Source organism: Asterias amurensis, chromosome 18 (genome assembly GCF_032118995.1).
Source record: "Asterias amurensis chromosome 18, ASM3211899v1".
In the NCBI taxonomy this organism is placed as follows: domain Eukaryota; kingdom Metazoa; phylum Echinodermata; class Asteroidea; order Forcipulatida; family Asteriidae; genus Asterias; species Asterias amurensis.
The window spans coordinates 14,527,037-14,543,126 of NC_092665.1; the positions used below are offsets into that span (position 1 = coordinate 14,527,037).

At 38.6% G+C, this 16,090-nt stretch overlaps 1 protein-coding gene across 1 annotated transcript in view; it reads left to right on the forward strand.

The window, feature by feature from the left end:
• LOC139950627 (condensin complex subunit 1-like) overlaps positions 1 to 16,090 on the forward strand; it is a 68,784-nt gene that overhangs the window by 29,800 nt on the left and 22,894 nt on the right. Inside the window, exon 26 of the mRNA XM_071949403.1 lies at positions 10,090 to 10,184. Within this exon, the coding sequence (XP_071805504.1) occupies positions 10,090 to 10,184 (95 nt within the window). The remainder of the gene's footprint in view (positions 1 to 10,089; positions 10,185 to 16,090) is intronic.

Sequence of the window (16,090 nt, forward strand, 5' to 3'; positions counted from 1 at the left end):
CTTCATTTCACTGGTTCCAACAGATTTTAAAATGAAAGCAATTATGCCAGCTACGCCTTGTTCAAAACATTGTTTCCCGTCGGTCTTAACAGGTTTTCAGTGTAATTTTTTCATTATTAATATTTATTTGACCTCAAAAATTGATCCGTTTTGCTGGTAACAATGATTTGAAGATGTATACTGATGGTAAAATAAAAAAAGGTGTCCAATGGCTTTAAAGAGTCAAATACTTCCGTGCGCTTTTAACAAACTTTGTTGACATGTGTTGGAAGTTTTATGACTGCCACATCGAAGGAAAGAAACAAATTCAATTCCTTTTATGGAATGAGTCGACACTTGAGAGTTTCCCATTCTTAATTTAGAGTGACAAGCGGCAGAATTCCTCAATTGTTGACTTTATTATATTACATTGACAGCTTAAAAACAAGACATTTCATGTTTTGCAATATTTTTAAAAGGTGCTCTTACGTCAACTTTTTTTGTCGGAACAAATGCCTCCGGGGCTGTGGCTGGAGGAAAAAATAATAAAAATTGGTGCGCCACATCTTTCTTGTTTGTCAGTAATGGTCTTATTATAAGAAAAAATCCAATTAAAATAAAGCTAATTTTTACGCTCGTTGTGTACAAGTGCATGAAGGGGTGGCACACTAACGACTTGTTTAATCAAATTTATCATCGGATTTGTGCGGCTTTTTTACCCAAATTGTGGAAGTTTGGCCATAAAGGAAGATAAAGTGCATACTTAACCAGGTGTATGGAACAAAGGAACCATGCATGGATCCCTTACAGTTTGTTTACAAACAGTAACACAACAAGTACACAGTGCAGCGTGGCTTTTACAAAGCGATCCCTGAGTAGACAGGGTCACGGCATGCCGTGGCTAGTGTTCATTGGGTCTAACGGACCGCACCACTACGTCATCGCCTCTGATTGGAGGAAAGTTCCCTACATAGCAACATCATTGGCTGTGTGCAAAACTCTGCCTTTAGCTTTGCCATTACAACAAAAAACATGTTTCATTCATAGGGCCATGAAAGGCTGAACTAAAACGAAGTCATCGGAATATATTTTGAATTTATTTTTAGGTTTTTATATCGAGTGAGGATTTTTGTGAATTTGATCTAAACTTTGTCACCACAACGACAGTTGGAGTTTAAAGGAACACGTTGCCTTGGATCGGTCGAGTTGGTCTTTGAAAAGCGTTTGTAACCGTTTTTTGTAAAAAAAAAAAAGGGGGAGGAAAGATGTTGTAAAAGTAGAATACAATGATCCACACAAACATGCCTCGAAATTGCGTGGTTTTCCTTTTACCTTGTCGACTAACACGTTGGCCATTTATGGGGGTCAAAATTTTGACTCCCATAAATGGCCGACCATGTTAGTTCGCACAGTAGAAGGAAAACCAAGCAGTTTAGAGGCAAACTTGTGTGGATCATTGTATTCTATTTTTCAAACATCTTTCCAACCATGCATTTTATGAAAAACGGTTACAAACGCTTTTGTTTTGGCCAACTCGTCCGATCCAAGGCAACGTGTTCCTTTAACATTCACCTGTAAATGGTCAGTTTACACTTTCAATGCATTGCCAAGTATATTTAATACAGAACCGTCAACACTATTGGTAATTGACTAGTCTTCTCAGTTGGTGTATCTCAACATAATAATGCAACAGAAAAAAATAACAAACCTGTGAAAGTTTGAGCTCAACTGGTCATCGAAGTTGCGAAAGAAAAACACCCTTGCCGAACAGGCATGTGAGATTCCTCTTTTCAGCTGATTTCCTCTTTTTGAATTTTGAGGTTTCCTCTTTTTTTCTTCACTTTCTGTGTACAAAAGTTTAGGAATATAATATTTTCCTCTTTTTTTTCTTGCCTGGTTTTCTCTTTTCCTCTTTTTTTCATGGATAATTACTCACATGCCTGCACGAAGTTGTGTGCTTTCAGATGCTTGATTTCGAGACCTCAAAATCTCACTCTGAGGTCTTGAAATCAAATTTGTGGAAAAATACTTCTTTCTCGAAAACTACGTTAACTTCAGGGAGCCGTTTCTCACAATTTTTTTATACTATCAACAGCTCTCCATTACTTGTTACCAAGTAAGATTTTATGATAACAATTACTTTGAGTAATTACCAACATTGACGTCAAATTCACCAAACTCTTCCTAACTCAGGATCAATCAATAGGACTTAGAATGAGTCCAGTTCTGTATGCATTATAGCAATAAGACGCATTGAACCCATCCAAAGTTAAACGAGTCACTCGTTTCTAACTCGAGATAGCATTTCGTGAAGTTGGTTGCTGGTTGTGTCCTGGAAAATTTACTTATACCGCAGCTGTCGCTGCAGTTGCTTCCTGCCGTGTTGATCCACTATTCGTGTCCACTGGGTAGACGTTGCGCTGACGTCTTCCAAACACCATCTTCTTGGCTTGTTTCTGAAAGCGTTCGTAGGTAAAGCAGTAGATGAACGGGTTGATGCACAGATTCACCACCACGACAGCGCCAATCACTCCGTGCACAGCACTGCTGATGCTAAAACCTTCATGCAGGCCAAGGTTGTACAGCAAGTAGTTTATCTCGGTCGGTGTCCAGCAGATGGCGAAAAAGACGGCCACCACAACTAAAGTCTTGGTGACGTTCTTATTGGCTCGGGATAACATGTTTTCAGCTACTCCGTTGTTGGCCGCAGCCCTGGCCTTAGAGCGCTGGCGGAGCTCCAGAACAATTTTTGCGTAAGCAAAAACCATGACGGTCAGGGGTATGATTAAGTCGATCAGTATGGACGCCAAACCCCATATTGCCTGGCCCGTAGGGTTAGGCCAAGTTAGATGACAATCTCCACCTTTTGGGTAAGATATCGGGAGGACGTGCATTTGAGGTAGCCACCCACACAACCAGGCAGCAGCTACAATCATCAGGAGCAAACGTCTTGAGACCTTGTTGCGATGTCTGACCGGTTGGCAGGTCGCAAAGTACCGCTCGATAGATATAGCCACCAGGTTGTAGGTGGAGGTCACATACGTGCCATATAAGGCCCACTCTGACCACCAGAGTTTGCAGTAGAGGGAGCCGAGAAGGTTTTCAGGTACTCTGGTCGGTGGGTTTATGACTAGCAATCGACGAAGGAGCAGCGTCAACGATGCCAGGAAATCCACAAAAGATTGATGGATGATGAGTTGGTTTGTTAACGAGTTGAAAACGTCGCGGTGTCGCACCATGACGAGGCAGACAAACGCATTGCCGATCATCCCCAGCGAACCGATGACGATGTTAACGAAGAAGATTGGGTCGTAGGAGTCATCTTGTGGCGTAGTCGGAGAGCTTGAAACAATAGCGGAGATCTCCATGTCTGAAAAGCTGCGTTGGCTAGCAATGTCTTCTCTTTTAAATGTTTGGATGTTATTATCCTATCAGTTGTCTAAAGTTTGGCTCGCTTTGAGATGCTTCAGCTTGAAACTTTAGCGAACATCTCCATTTTGTCTGAAATGCTGCGGTGGCTAACAATGTCTGTTTATTCGTCAAAGTGTTTGGACATTGTTATTATCCCGTCAGTTGTCTGAAGTATGCACTCACATTGAGTGCTTCAACTTGAAACATTAGCGGACATATCCATTTTTTCTGAAATGCTGCGATGGCTAAAAACAAAGTTTGGTACTCGTCAAAGTGTTTTGGACATTGTTATTATCCCGTCAGTTGTCTCAAGTGTGCGCTCGCATTTGAGGTGCTTCTCTTTTTTACGACGCACACTGTATCCATGATCCTCCGCTCATTGGATACTCGTTAATGCTCTTCGTGAAAACAAACCCTATAATACAGGAATACTTGACTATGCTCAATTTCCACTTTCCACATAATTTGCTGGAAGTAATAGCTCTCATCTTCATTGAAGAAGCAATTATGGACAAACTCATGAGGCAGAAGCTTTTACTCAAAGGGCAAACTCAAATCCATGGTAATAGGGGGAGGGGGAAGCACACAATATTAGCGACCTTAAAGCCATATCAAATAACAAAACTGTGAAAATTTAGGCTCAATCGGTCAGCGGAACCGGGAGAAAACAACAGGAAAAACCCACCCTTGTTTCCGCGTGATTCGCTGTGTCATGACATGTGTTTAAAATAAATCTGTAATTCTCGTTAATATTGTTTTGCTGTTTTCTCAAAAAGTAAAGCATTTCATATACTAATATTTTAAGAGAAGTCTTTCACCATTGCCTTCTGTAAACCCTGTAAGTTATTTGTACATCTGTGAACTTTTTTTTTTTTTTTTTTCTGAACCGAAAGGGTCCAATGGCTTTAAATACAGGTATTGAAAAATATGTAGGAGGCAAAAATAACGGCTAGGTAGTAGAGTCCATGTAAAGTTGGTAGAGTGCTGGCACGATAATCTGAAGGTTGCTGGTTTGTATCCTGTTATAGTAAATATGTCTTTGTTTAAGTTTTAGTTATAATATCTATGGTTTTCCTAGCCAATGTCAGCCAGGGGTCGAAATTGCCACTAGCCCGCTAGCCCGGGACTACCAGATTTACAGCCGGGCTACTGATTTTTCCAGTTTGATAGCCCGACGGGCTAGTGGAAAAATAATGCAAAAATCATCATCACAAACAATAAAGAACTATGTTATTGGTGTATTGTAAAGTTTGAGCCGTGACGCGAGACATAATGTGTCTTTCGGGCTACCAAAATCTAATCAGGGCTACTAAAAATTATTGGTCACTAGCCCTGCTGACTACCATGGAAATACACTTAATTTCGACCCCTGTCAGCACACAAAAAATCTACTCAAACATTTACCAATTTTTCTCATTCAGATTCTATTTTATTTATATGCTTTCAAGACTACTCTTTTTAGGTTGAATTTCTTTAACTTATTACATTTACTGAAAATAAATGATTGACCAGCTCTTGCTTACTGACTCTTACAAAACTTAATGAATCTTGCGGCCTTCGGAAATTGAATGATTATTTATTTGACCCGTGAATGCTACATTTGTAAACCAGTGAAATTTAATTACTCCTTTTGACATTCAAATCTGATTCATTTTGAAACGAAATCGAACGAGAACTGGGTGAATGAATGGACTTTTGTTGAAATTGGCCCGAGAAACCATTGCACTTTATAAACTTTATATTTCAGTATACGCTATCCTCCAATCAGATCCTCGAACCAGAACATGATAGTAAGCCATAACCTACTTGTACTCTCAGTTCTTATGTAAATTGTGAGTGTCAATGAGTCAGGCTCTGCATGTATAGGTGCCAAAAATGCATTCTAAACTTTGCCCGCGCATGCTGTTTCTTTGTTTCTTTCTGAGGTTGACTTAATGAGGAGGGAAGATAAATTCGTAGTGCCATGGGCGCTCGTGGTGTACAGAATTTTCCGTATGCCACTCGTGCTTGTGTGATAACTTATAATAACAGTCTGTATTCTGCCAGGCAGAAACATACAAATAGTACATGTCACTGGACTGCCAGTGCTTTATTCTAGAGAGCGTCTTATGTAAGCATTGCTCACTACTGAGTTTACGATTTGAAACTTTGCATGGTGGAAATAGCTAAGAAAGGTTTGCAGTAACACCATGTGAATATCTCATTTTTTTTAGTAGTGTTCGTTCTGAAAAGAACTGGTGGTTAACGGGGGTTAACCACTGATTCTTTTCAGAAACAACACTACGCAATTAAAGACAACCTGGACACTATTGGTAATTGTCAAAGACCAGTCTTCTCACTGGGTGTATCGCAACATACGCATAAAATAACAAACCTGCGAAAATTTGAGCTCGATCAGTCATCAAAGTTACGAGAATGAAAGGAAAAAAAAACCCTGTCACACGATGTTGTGTGCTTTCATATGCTTGATTTCAAGACTCAAATTCTTAATCTGAGGTCTCGAAATCAAATTCGTGGAAAATTACTTCTTTCTCGAAAACTAGGCTACTTCAGTAGGAGCTGTTTCTCACAGTGGTTTGTACTACCAACCTCTCCCCATTACTCATTACCAAGTAAGGTTTTATGCGTATAATTATTTTGAGTAATTACCAATAGTGTCCACTGCCTTTAAAGAGGTATTCACATGGTGTTACCGCAAACCTTTCTTACTAAATTTGTTAGTGAAAAAAGGAAAATATAATGTACAATTGTACGTGAACACACACAAAACAGTTCTGAAAGGTGTTTTTTTTTTTTTACTTTTTTAGTTTTTAAACTACTAAATTTGTTGGTGAAAAAAAGGAAATGTACATAAACATCCACAATTAAAAATTCACTTTAAAGTTGTTATCCTGTTTAGGCAGGTAAATACATAGTTTTTACTAGTGTATAATAATTTGCTAAACCAGAGTTTGCCTATAGCTTGTTCAGTAACTAGCCAGCAGCTGCAGTATTGACCCATTTCACCTGACGTCATCATGATCATTAGAAAAATATTGAATGCGCCATACTGGTGGGCAATTTCACTGTCGTTTTTCTTGATATATTTTATAACTCTATGCTGTGCATTATGCAGTGAAGTGCACATTTTAGGCGCTGCGGCGTTACTACAGGTAAGTCTAACAGCCCACCAACACGGTGAGCGTGGCATCAGTCGCCGCGTGTGATGCGCGTGCAAGGGGTCAATAGCTTGTCATTTCACTTTTTATTTCATGCAAAAAAAATTGTATAATATTGCACTTGGCTTTAACATGCTCATGAAAGACTTACATTCCCCTTACCGTTAAAACATTTTTCTAATCAGAAATACCGTTAAAACGTTTTTCTCATCAGAAAGGCAGTGGACACTATTGGTAATTACTCAAAATAATCATTAGCATAAAACCTTTCTTGGTGACGAGTAATGGGAAGAGGTTGATGGTATAGAACATTGTGAGAAACAGCTCCCTCTGAAGTGCCATTGTTTTTGAGAAAGAATAAATTTTCCACAATTTGATTTCAAGACCTCAAGTTTAGAACTTGAGGTCTCAAAATCAACCATCTAAGCGCACAGAACTTCGTGTGACAAGGGTGTTTTTTCTTTCATTATTATCTCGCAAGTTCAATGACCGATTGAGCTCAAACTTTCACAGGTTTGTTATTTTATGCATATGTTGAGATACACCAACTGTGGAGGCTAGTCTTTGACAATTACCAATAGTGTCCACTGTCTTTAAAGACCTTTGAACAATTAACTGGCTGATGCTGGTGGAATAACACATACGTATGTATCGGCTTTGGAGCCTTTCATTTTATCGTAATGACTACCAATAAGTATTAAATCACTTGACGTTGGTGTCGTAGCCGAGCAAACAAGTGCACTGATCTCGAGCTCTGGTGTTTCCGTTCGGCAGAGTGTGGGTTCTGAGTCTCGATCGTGACACCTGTGACCATGAGCAGTTGTGCTTCGCTACTTTTTTGTGAGCGGCGCTGTGAAATTAGGGCCTGGTTTCTGGTTTCTGATGGGAAGTAAAAAGAATAACTCTCTGAGTTTATTGCTATTTTGTTTGTTACAGTTTTACTAGTAAAAGTTAGAATTGAAAACTCCGACTTCATTTAGAGTTGAAAACTCCTACTTCATTGAGAGTTTGCCAGTGCAGGGGTTTTGTTCATTTATTCAGCATAGTATTAAGCGTTTGATGAGCTATGATTGATATTGTAGCATTTTGGTGCACGGATGGAACCATGTGGTTGATTCTGTCAGTCCCCTCAGAGGCACCGACCCGATTAACACCTGGACGACACCTTCCTAACACCATCCTCTTGGCCTGTTTCTGGAAATGCTCGTAAGTAAAGCAGTAAATGACCGGATTAATGCAAATGTTGACCACCACCAGAGCACCGAGCGTCTCAAACAAAGCGCTGTTGACAAAATTATCGTTGAGGCCGAGATTGAACAGGATGTAGTTGACTTCTTTGGGTATCCAGCAGATAGCAAAGCAGATCGCCACCAGAAATAAGGTCTTTGTGACATTCTTGTTAGCTTTGGAGAGCATGTTCCGAGCATCGCAGTTTTTATCTGCAATTCTGGCACGAGACCGCTTGTGAAGCGCCAAGATAATTTTGGTGTACGCAAAAATTATGACGGCCAGCGGGATCAAGAGTTCCACAAGAAACACAGCCACACCCTCCAGGGCCTGGATGAGAGAGTTATGACGAGATAACTCGCACTCCTTAGTAGCTCCATGTAGTCTTGACAGAGCAATGAGATGAATTTGAGATAAAAATCCAAGAATCCAGGCAGTAGCCATGAATATCTTGAGGCGACGGTTAGTAAACAGGTTACGATGTCTGACGCGTTGACACGTTGCAAAGTATCGCTCCAACGAGATGGCCACCAGGTTGTAGGTTGAAGTTACAAACACTCCGTATAAAGCCCACTCTGACCACCACAGTCTACAGTAAATAGCGCCGATGAAGTTATCCGGTACAGGCACGGTTGGTATGGATATAAGGTGGTGGAGAAAGAACACTATTGACGCCGTAAAGTCGACCATGGATTGATGAATAATCAGCTTGTTGGTTGTAGAGTTGAATTTGTTGCGGTTTCGCAGCATGACAAAGCCGACAAATGCATTGCCAAGTACACCCAGTAAGCTTAAGATAATGTAAAGAACAATCAGAGCTATAGAGTCATTAATATTAGAACTGGCTGCAAAATCCGTTGGTCTCTCCATGACTGCCAGAAATCATTTTCTTACGTTTCACTGAACGAGTCGCGATTATTGACGATGTTACACGTCCGGTGTAACCTTTTCAGACTGACCATGAAGAGCAACTGTCGGTGTATAGAGTTAAGCGTTTAAGGTACAATGCACAAAGAGGATGACTTTAAATCTATACCTCGGCATTCCTCTCAGTCCAAGTTCAAGCGTGGAGTGAAGAAAACACTCCTCCGTCGTCCAAGAAAGGTCGGACAGTTGACGTAATCTATTTAGAGGTGTCAGATTTTGCAAATTACAGCGTGAAGAAGATTGGCAAGCAATGACAATCTTCTCAACCCTCTCAGGTTTTTTGTTCTTTCTTTCTTCGACCCGTTTCACCACGTCAAGTAAAAGATGCTCAATTTGATTTAGGCTTTTTGCAAATCTTGAAACCTTAAAGTGATGTTTATTGAGTTGCTTTCTGAGCATCCAAAGTAATAGAGGAATGTTTACTAGAAATTACTGTGCTCGAAAAAGAAATTAATGAAAGCCGTACCGACTTATAAAATCAGAGATTTTTATTAGATTACAAGTCGTTAGTCGTCCCTGAAACCCATTGTCCATCAGTCCCCTTTGTTTGAGCTATGAAAGTAAACACTCAAACCTTTCTATCCAGATTTTTCATATGACCTGGCGAAAAAGCCTCTTACGAGGGTAGCCTTTTGTGTGGTTCATCCCACAAGGCAAAGTATACACTTGGTTTTTGGAGCCGTTGGATTGTAAACAATACAGGGGATGATATTCTTCCTGCTTAAGTCTGATTTCCGATTTGTGTTGCCCTTGGGGAAAAAAATCTGAAAAATTTGTTTAAAACCTACACCCCCATGCATACTAGGCCCTTACTACTTGTATCATGTACTAAATCAAGTTTTTCCTACTTTTTTTCCAAGAACCATACATCATGCATGACAATAAAAGATGTATCGCCAAACATGCAGAGCAATTATGTCCTTGCTGAAGGAATAATTCCGTATTTGGAATACACAATTTGAGAACGTTTCTGACAGTAAAATTTCTCAGATTATTTTATTTATTTATTATTATTATTTTTACTACAAATTCTTCTTATTATTTTTTTTAAATGTTAAATTGTGATTTGATTTTATTTATTCAATTTAATGTTTAATTTTTAATGTTTATTTATTTTTTATTTAGTTGGGCAAGAAACACCCTTCTCCCCCCCCCCCCCCACTGAAAAAAAAAGATAATCAATTTTATTTTATTTTTTATTTTTTTATTTTTTTATTTTTTTGGGGGGGAGTAGTTATTTAGTTGCCTTTTTTTGTTTTCTTTTTTTTTCCGGAGAAGGGGGGTGGGGGGTTGTGTGTCTTTCAAACTAATCTTCATCATTTTTGTTTAGACCTTGAATGATAAATTGAGTCCAGTCCATTAAACATAATTTTAATTCATTCCCCAGGGTAATGCCATCTACAATGTGATGCCAGACATGATCAGCCGGCTCTCCGATCCAGAGAACGGTATGGATCAAGAACAGTTCAAGTTAATCATGAGGTAAGTGGTTGGTTTTTTTATTGAAGGGACTTCAAGGTCAAGGTCAGATTGGAGTCCTCATGATTATGAACATGGTGCAGGCCTGTATGCTTCGTTTTTGAACGGACAGAGGCACAAAGGAATATTTCCGCTCCATAGAAATGAGCGTAACAGAAAAGCCCTACAAATCTAGAACATTTGTGACTAAACAAAGGGGTACCACCTGATGTAAATAAAAGCTAGGTTAATTCCTCACCGTAATACATTTACGGGTCGCAGGAAGAGCTTTTAAATAACATTACACATTTGTACAAAAGATATTTTTAAGTATTGTACCGTACAAATTCTCTTGAGGATTTTTCAGAACTATTTTTTTTTTTCAACCAAGCTTTTAAAACCCTTGACCTTTCGAATCTTGGGTTTACAGAAAAAAAGTTGTGGGTTTACTTTTTATTCTACTAGGCTAGGCAGATATAAGTTTACCCCTGATGTAAGTGTAGGCTGCATCCCTGTAGAGTTTGTAATGGAGCCCTCTGGTGGCAGATCATGACACATGTTTGGAAACCAATGTACAACACATATAGGTCTATGGATAGACCGGGTAATAGGTTTTTGTGAGAGAAGTTATAATAAGCACAACAAATAAAATTATGCTTACCGCAGGCCTGTATGCCTCGTTTTTTGAAAGGGCAAGGGCACCAAGGCATTTTGTCCTTGGTAGGCCTAAATTGTAAATTTCTTCTGGAGCATTTCAAGGGCACCAAGGCAATGACCAGAGGGCATGGAGGCAAATCAAAATGAAGTGTCGGGCCTGCTACCGGAATATGGTTACCCAGCCAAAATAATTTCTGAAAAACAGAAAAATTGTTGAAGAATATTTTCTGCTCAAGCAGCTCTTGGTCTTGTGTGTATCACATTTTCATTTGCACACAAATATCCGGGGGACAACATAGAGGGAGCCCTTCTCCTACCTCCAGAGAGAAAAAGATGCCAGAGAGTGAAATTATTGCACAATGGTTTTTTGTTAAAAATTTGAGCAAGTAGAATTTGCTGTTGCACACTGCTTTACAGAGAAAGATTTGGCAAGGGTTGAAACGTCGGGCCACTTACTGGTTTTTGTCTTCCTCTCTTTGCTGTAAAAGATTTGCCAGAACAGGTTAACTGTACATTATTTTTAAAATGAAAAGACTCAAGAGCCTGAGGACTAAAGTCTTGTTTCATCAACTATAAAGGTGGTACGTTTAGAGCGGAGAAACATAAGACTTCCATCTTAATTCAAACTTTTTCTTATATCTCTTTCTTGTGAAAAAAAAGAGCTGTTGGTTTCTTTATTTATTGTTATAGAAATCATGCTCTTACTTGATCTACAATGTACGATCTATAGCACTGGGGATACTGTTCCCAAAAGAATCCTGTTACATGTACAAAGGCCAAATTTCATAGAGTTGCTTTAAGCAGAAAGCAGTGCTTAAAGGCAGTGGACACTATTGGTTATTACTCAAAATAATGATTAGCATAAAACCTCACTTGGTAACAAGTAATGGGGAGAGGTTGATTAAAACATTATGAGAAACTGCTCCCTTTGAAGTATCGTAGTTTTCTAGAAAGAAGTAATTTTCCACGAATTTGATTTTGATACCTCAGATTTAGAATTTGAGGTCTCAAAATCAGCCATCTAAACGCACACAACTTTGTTTGACAAGGGTGTTTTTTTTCTTTCATTATTACTTCGACAACCGATTGAGTTCAAATTTTCACAAGTTTGTTATTTTGTGCATATGTTGAGATACACCGAGTGAGAAGACTGGTCTTGACAATTACCAACAGTGTCCAGTATCTTTAACAACAATTTTGTCTTCAAGACGGGTATAAACCAGTCAGACAGATACATGTGACAAGTTCATAAAGCTGTTAAGCAGAAAATTTTGCTTAACAAATGTTTTTGCGAAGCAAACATTAAGTGTGGCACCAGTCACAACAATGTAAACTTAATGTAATTTTGGCTGGTAACCTGTTTCTGTTAAGCAATACTTCTCTGTGCTTAGCAAGTCGGTTGTGCTTACAGGCTTTATGAAATTAGTCTATGGTAATTGGCTGGGTAGCCTTAAATCTGGTAAGGGAGCTTTAGCTACTTTTAAGCAGCTTGATAATATCGGTCCCTGGAAATGTAATTTTGTCTTTGCCTTGCTAGATTTTGCGTTGTGCAGTAAAGATAAACTTGCACTTTTGACTCCCAAATGGCTATTATCAAGGTTTTACAGGGGGAGTGCGTCGGATGAATGGGGCCAATACTGACAAATAATCCTTGTTTATACAGCCTATAGCTGTCATCCATATAAACATCAAGCTCCGACCAAGATGGAGATCAAGCAATTTGCAAGAAACAAAATCCTCCCTCAGAAACCCTCTCTCTCGAAAAAAAAATAATACAAAAAATAGTTCTAAGAAAACCAAGGAGGTATAAAAATCAAATCGGAATCCTTCGCCGAGCATCAAACGCTGCTAGAAGAAGAAATAATTGTGTCGCTCGCACACAAAAGGCTTTTAGGTCGGAGATGTTGGCACAATTGCATTCTAATATTATTATTTTCTGGGATTTGAGCGAGCCAGCTTGTGCTCTGACGTAATTTGAGCAGATGGTTGTGGTTTGTTTCTAAAACCTGTCCGTAGAGAGAGGCTTTGAGGCGGGCCATGAAGATAAGGTGATATAGTCTCGTCTTAGCTGTAGGGCAGGAGGCAGGATTTAATGTGCAGGGAGCATTTCTACAAGGTGTTGGATTTCACATATTGAGGCATTACGGCCCGTTTCAGAGACGTCCCTGCGGAACAGACCTTGCACTGACAAATATTCAGACCTGGATTTTCACACATATCTACATATCTATTAAAGATCAAATCTTTAATATTGTAGCAATGCTTTGACCATGCAGGGCTTCCTTCATTCTTTGACACATTTTGAAGTACATGCACGGTGTATGTATCGTTTGAAGTGGGGCTTAGATACTTAGGAGGAACGCAACAATCTGCTGATTACATCCTTTTAGGTTTATTGGTTACACCATTGAATTTTAAAAACTTAGGACAAAGTCTTCCTAAACCTTGCACTGTCCCCATTATTGTTGTTACATAATACAAAAGCAGCCGTCAAAATTGGCTCATAGTTAGTTTTTTTACTGAATGTTGATTGTAGATTGCCTTTCTTTAAATCACAATTTGAAGAGTGTTTCGTGTTGTCGGGCACACTTAGTAATCCCACTTGAGTGGTATGCCTGGTAGTTGTTGAAGGTAGTTTTTAGTTTTCGGGGATTTTTTCCTTCTTTCTTACTTTCTTTTTTAAATGCAACTGAAATTTGTTCTTATTTCATCCCAAAATTAATTTAAAACTTATCCAGCCAGTCGTCTTCCTTGTTGTTTATTACTTGACAAACATAATTTTTGCTGAAGACATTCAGCTTTTAAGCAGGTGATTCTTTTTTTTTTAGGAATCAGTCCGTGGAGAAAAAAAAATCATAAAAAAAAAATCAAGTCTGAATTCCGCCCCTCACTCTCTCTCTCTCTCTCTCTCTCTCTCTCTCTCCATCTGGACAATCAAAAAATCCATTCTGATGAGGCGAGCTTGTAAATGTAAAGGCCACCTGGTTCTCTCATCCTCAAATGAAAAAGTAGAAAATGCTAGATAATTCCGTCTGTATTATTATCACCATTCAGCTGAGCTACATTGTACGTCCTCACTGGGACAGCCGCTAGACACCAGGCAGACGTTGATGACATGTTAATGTGCTGGTCGTAAGCGATTTAACCGATTAGGGTTAAGCGTAGTAGTGTACATTCATCTCAGAATGTCTTGGGGTTATCTGATGGGACATTCAAACATATGTTTTGACAATGGGTAGCTACCGTAGGGTTAATGTTACTTTTCTTAATTGACTGAATGTTTTCAAGATGATGCAGGACCACACAAATTGTTAAACTGACATTTAAAGATGACATTGTATGAATCAAAAGTAATAAATTTGAAGATTTTTTGGGTTGTGTTTTCAGTTGTGATTTCCAGGCCTAAAGGCCTATTACCCTTTCGAACCCCACCAACCATCACCCTAGCTACATGTATAGCTAACCCCAAAATAACACTTTACTGAATCAACTATAATGATTTTTGCTCAAATATTTTCAATTTTTGTATATATTTCATCATCTTATGAGTGCAGACAAACAATGTCAGGTCTCTGAGATTCATTATTTAAAGGCAGTGGACACTATTGGTAATGACTCAAAGTAATTATTAGCATATAAAAACCTTACTTGGTAACGAGTAATGGGGAGTGGTTGACAATATAAAACATTGTGAGAAACGGCTCCCTCTGAAGTGACGTAGTTTTTGAGAGAGAAGTAATTTTCCACGAATTTGATTTCAAGACCTCAAGTTTAGAATTTGAGGTCTCGAAATCAAGCATCTGAAAGCACACAACTTCGTGTGACAAGGGTGTTTTTTCTTTCATAGTTATCTCGCATCTTCGAACAACCAATTGAGCTTAAATTTTCACAGGTTTGTTTTATGCATATGTTGAGATACACCAAGTGAGAAGACTGGATTTTATCAATTACCAAAAGTGTCCATTGTCTTTAACCTGTTCTTCCATGTGACTAACATAATCTTCACCCCCATTGTCTTGTCTAAAAAATCCCTGGGGTTATATACTGTTAATACAAATTATATTTAAAAAATAAAAATAAACAAGGTCACAGTGTTCCGGGTAGATTACCCGAGTACTTGAAATTAAAAAAAAAAAAATTGTTTCAAACTTGTTGTCATAAAGTGATAGTCCAACAGACCCTCAAGAGAAAATGAAATTTGCAAAATATGTCAAAATGTGTTTTTGATGATGCGATTGACTGTCTGTAACAGCTACTCTGCAGATGAGTGATGTAATGTGAGGAGTGTAAGCTCACAGGCTTCATAAACGAAACACTCTCGCCTCAAGCCAAACCATCTCACATACCGTGGAGATAATGTATTTGAACTCTATGCCCTGCAAGTGCACTTCGGGTCTGGAATTTGACGGAGGCCATGACCTCTGTTGCCCAGGTCTTGGCTTTAATGCCCCTTCAAGAGTTTCCCATATTGACTTGGAGTGCCCTTTTTCAAAATCAAAATGGTCTTGCCCTCTCAAAAATGAAATTCCAGGCCTGGCACTTTTGAGTAATGTTTTAGACAGGCTTGGTACTCTTCTGATTTAAAGCCATTTGACACTTTCGGTAAACAGTATTGTCCAAAGGCCCACACTTTGTGTATTACAACTTATATACAAAATAACAAACCTGTGAAAATTTAGGCTCAATCGGTCATCGGAGTTGGGAGAAAATAACGGAAAAACCCACCCTTGTTTCCGCACATTTTGCCGTGTCATGACATATGTGTTTTAAATAAATCCGTTATTCTCGATATCGAGAATTGATAATTGTTTGAATGTTTTCTCAAAAAGTAAAGCATTTCATGGAATAATATTTCAAGAGAAGTCTTTCACCATTACCTTCTGTAAACCCTGTAAGTTATTTGTAATTCTGTGAACTTTTTTGTGTGTTTTTTTTTGTTCTGAAAGTGTATAATGGCTTTAAGTCTAATTTCCAATTTTGAGGCCCTAAGAAAAAATAGCAAACTGTGTTTTAAATAGCATGAAAGTTTATGTTGGACTTTAATAGTAAAATCAGCACAACTTTGAAATCTTTGTTGGGAAAATAGATTTAAGTCACTTGTGGACCATCCCGATAAAGTTATTATGAATTGCGCTTAATGCTAAAACAAATTGTATTTTTTGTTTACTGTTTTACAAGGAAATCAAACTGTGCAATTAGGTTTGTTCTGTTCTAAGTTACACTCCCAGCTTTCCTTATGACAATTTCACTAATTGATATATTACACTGATGTT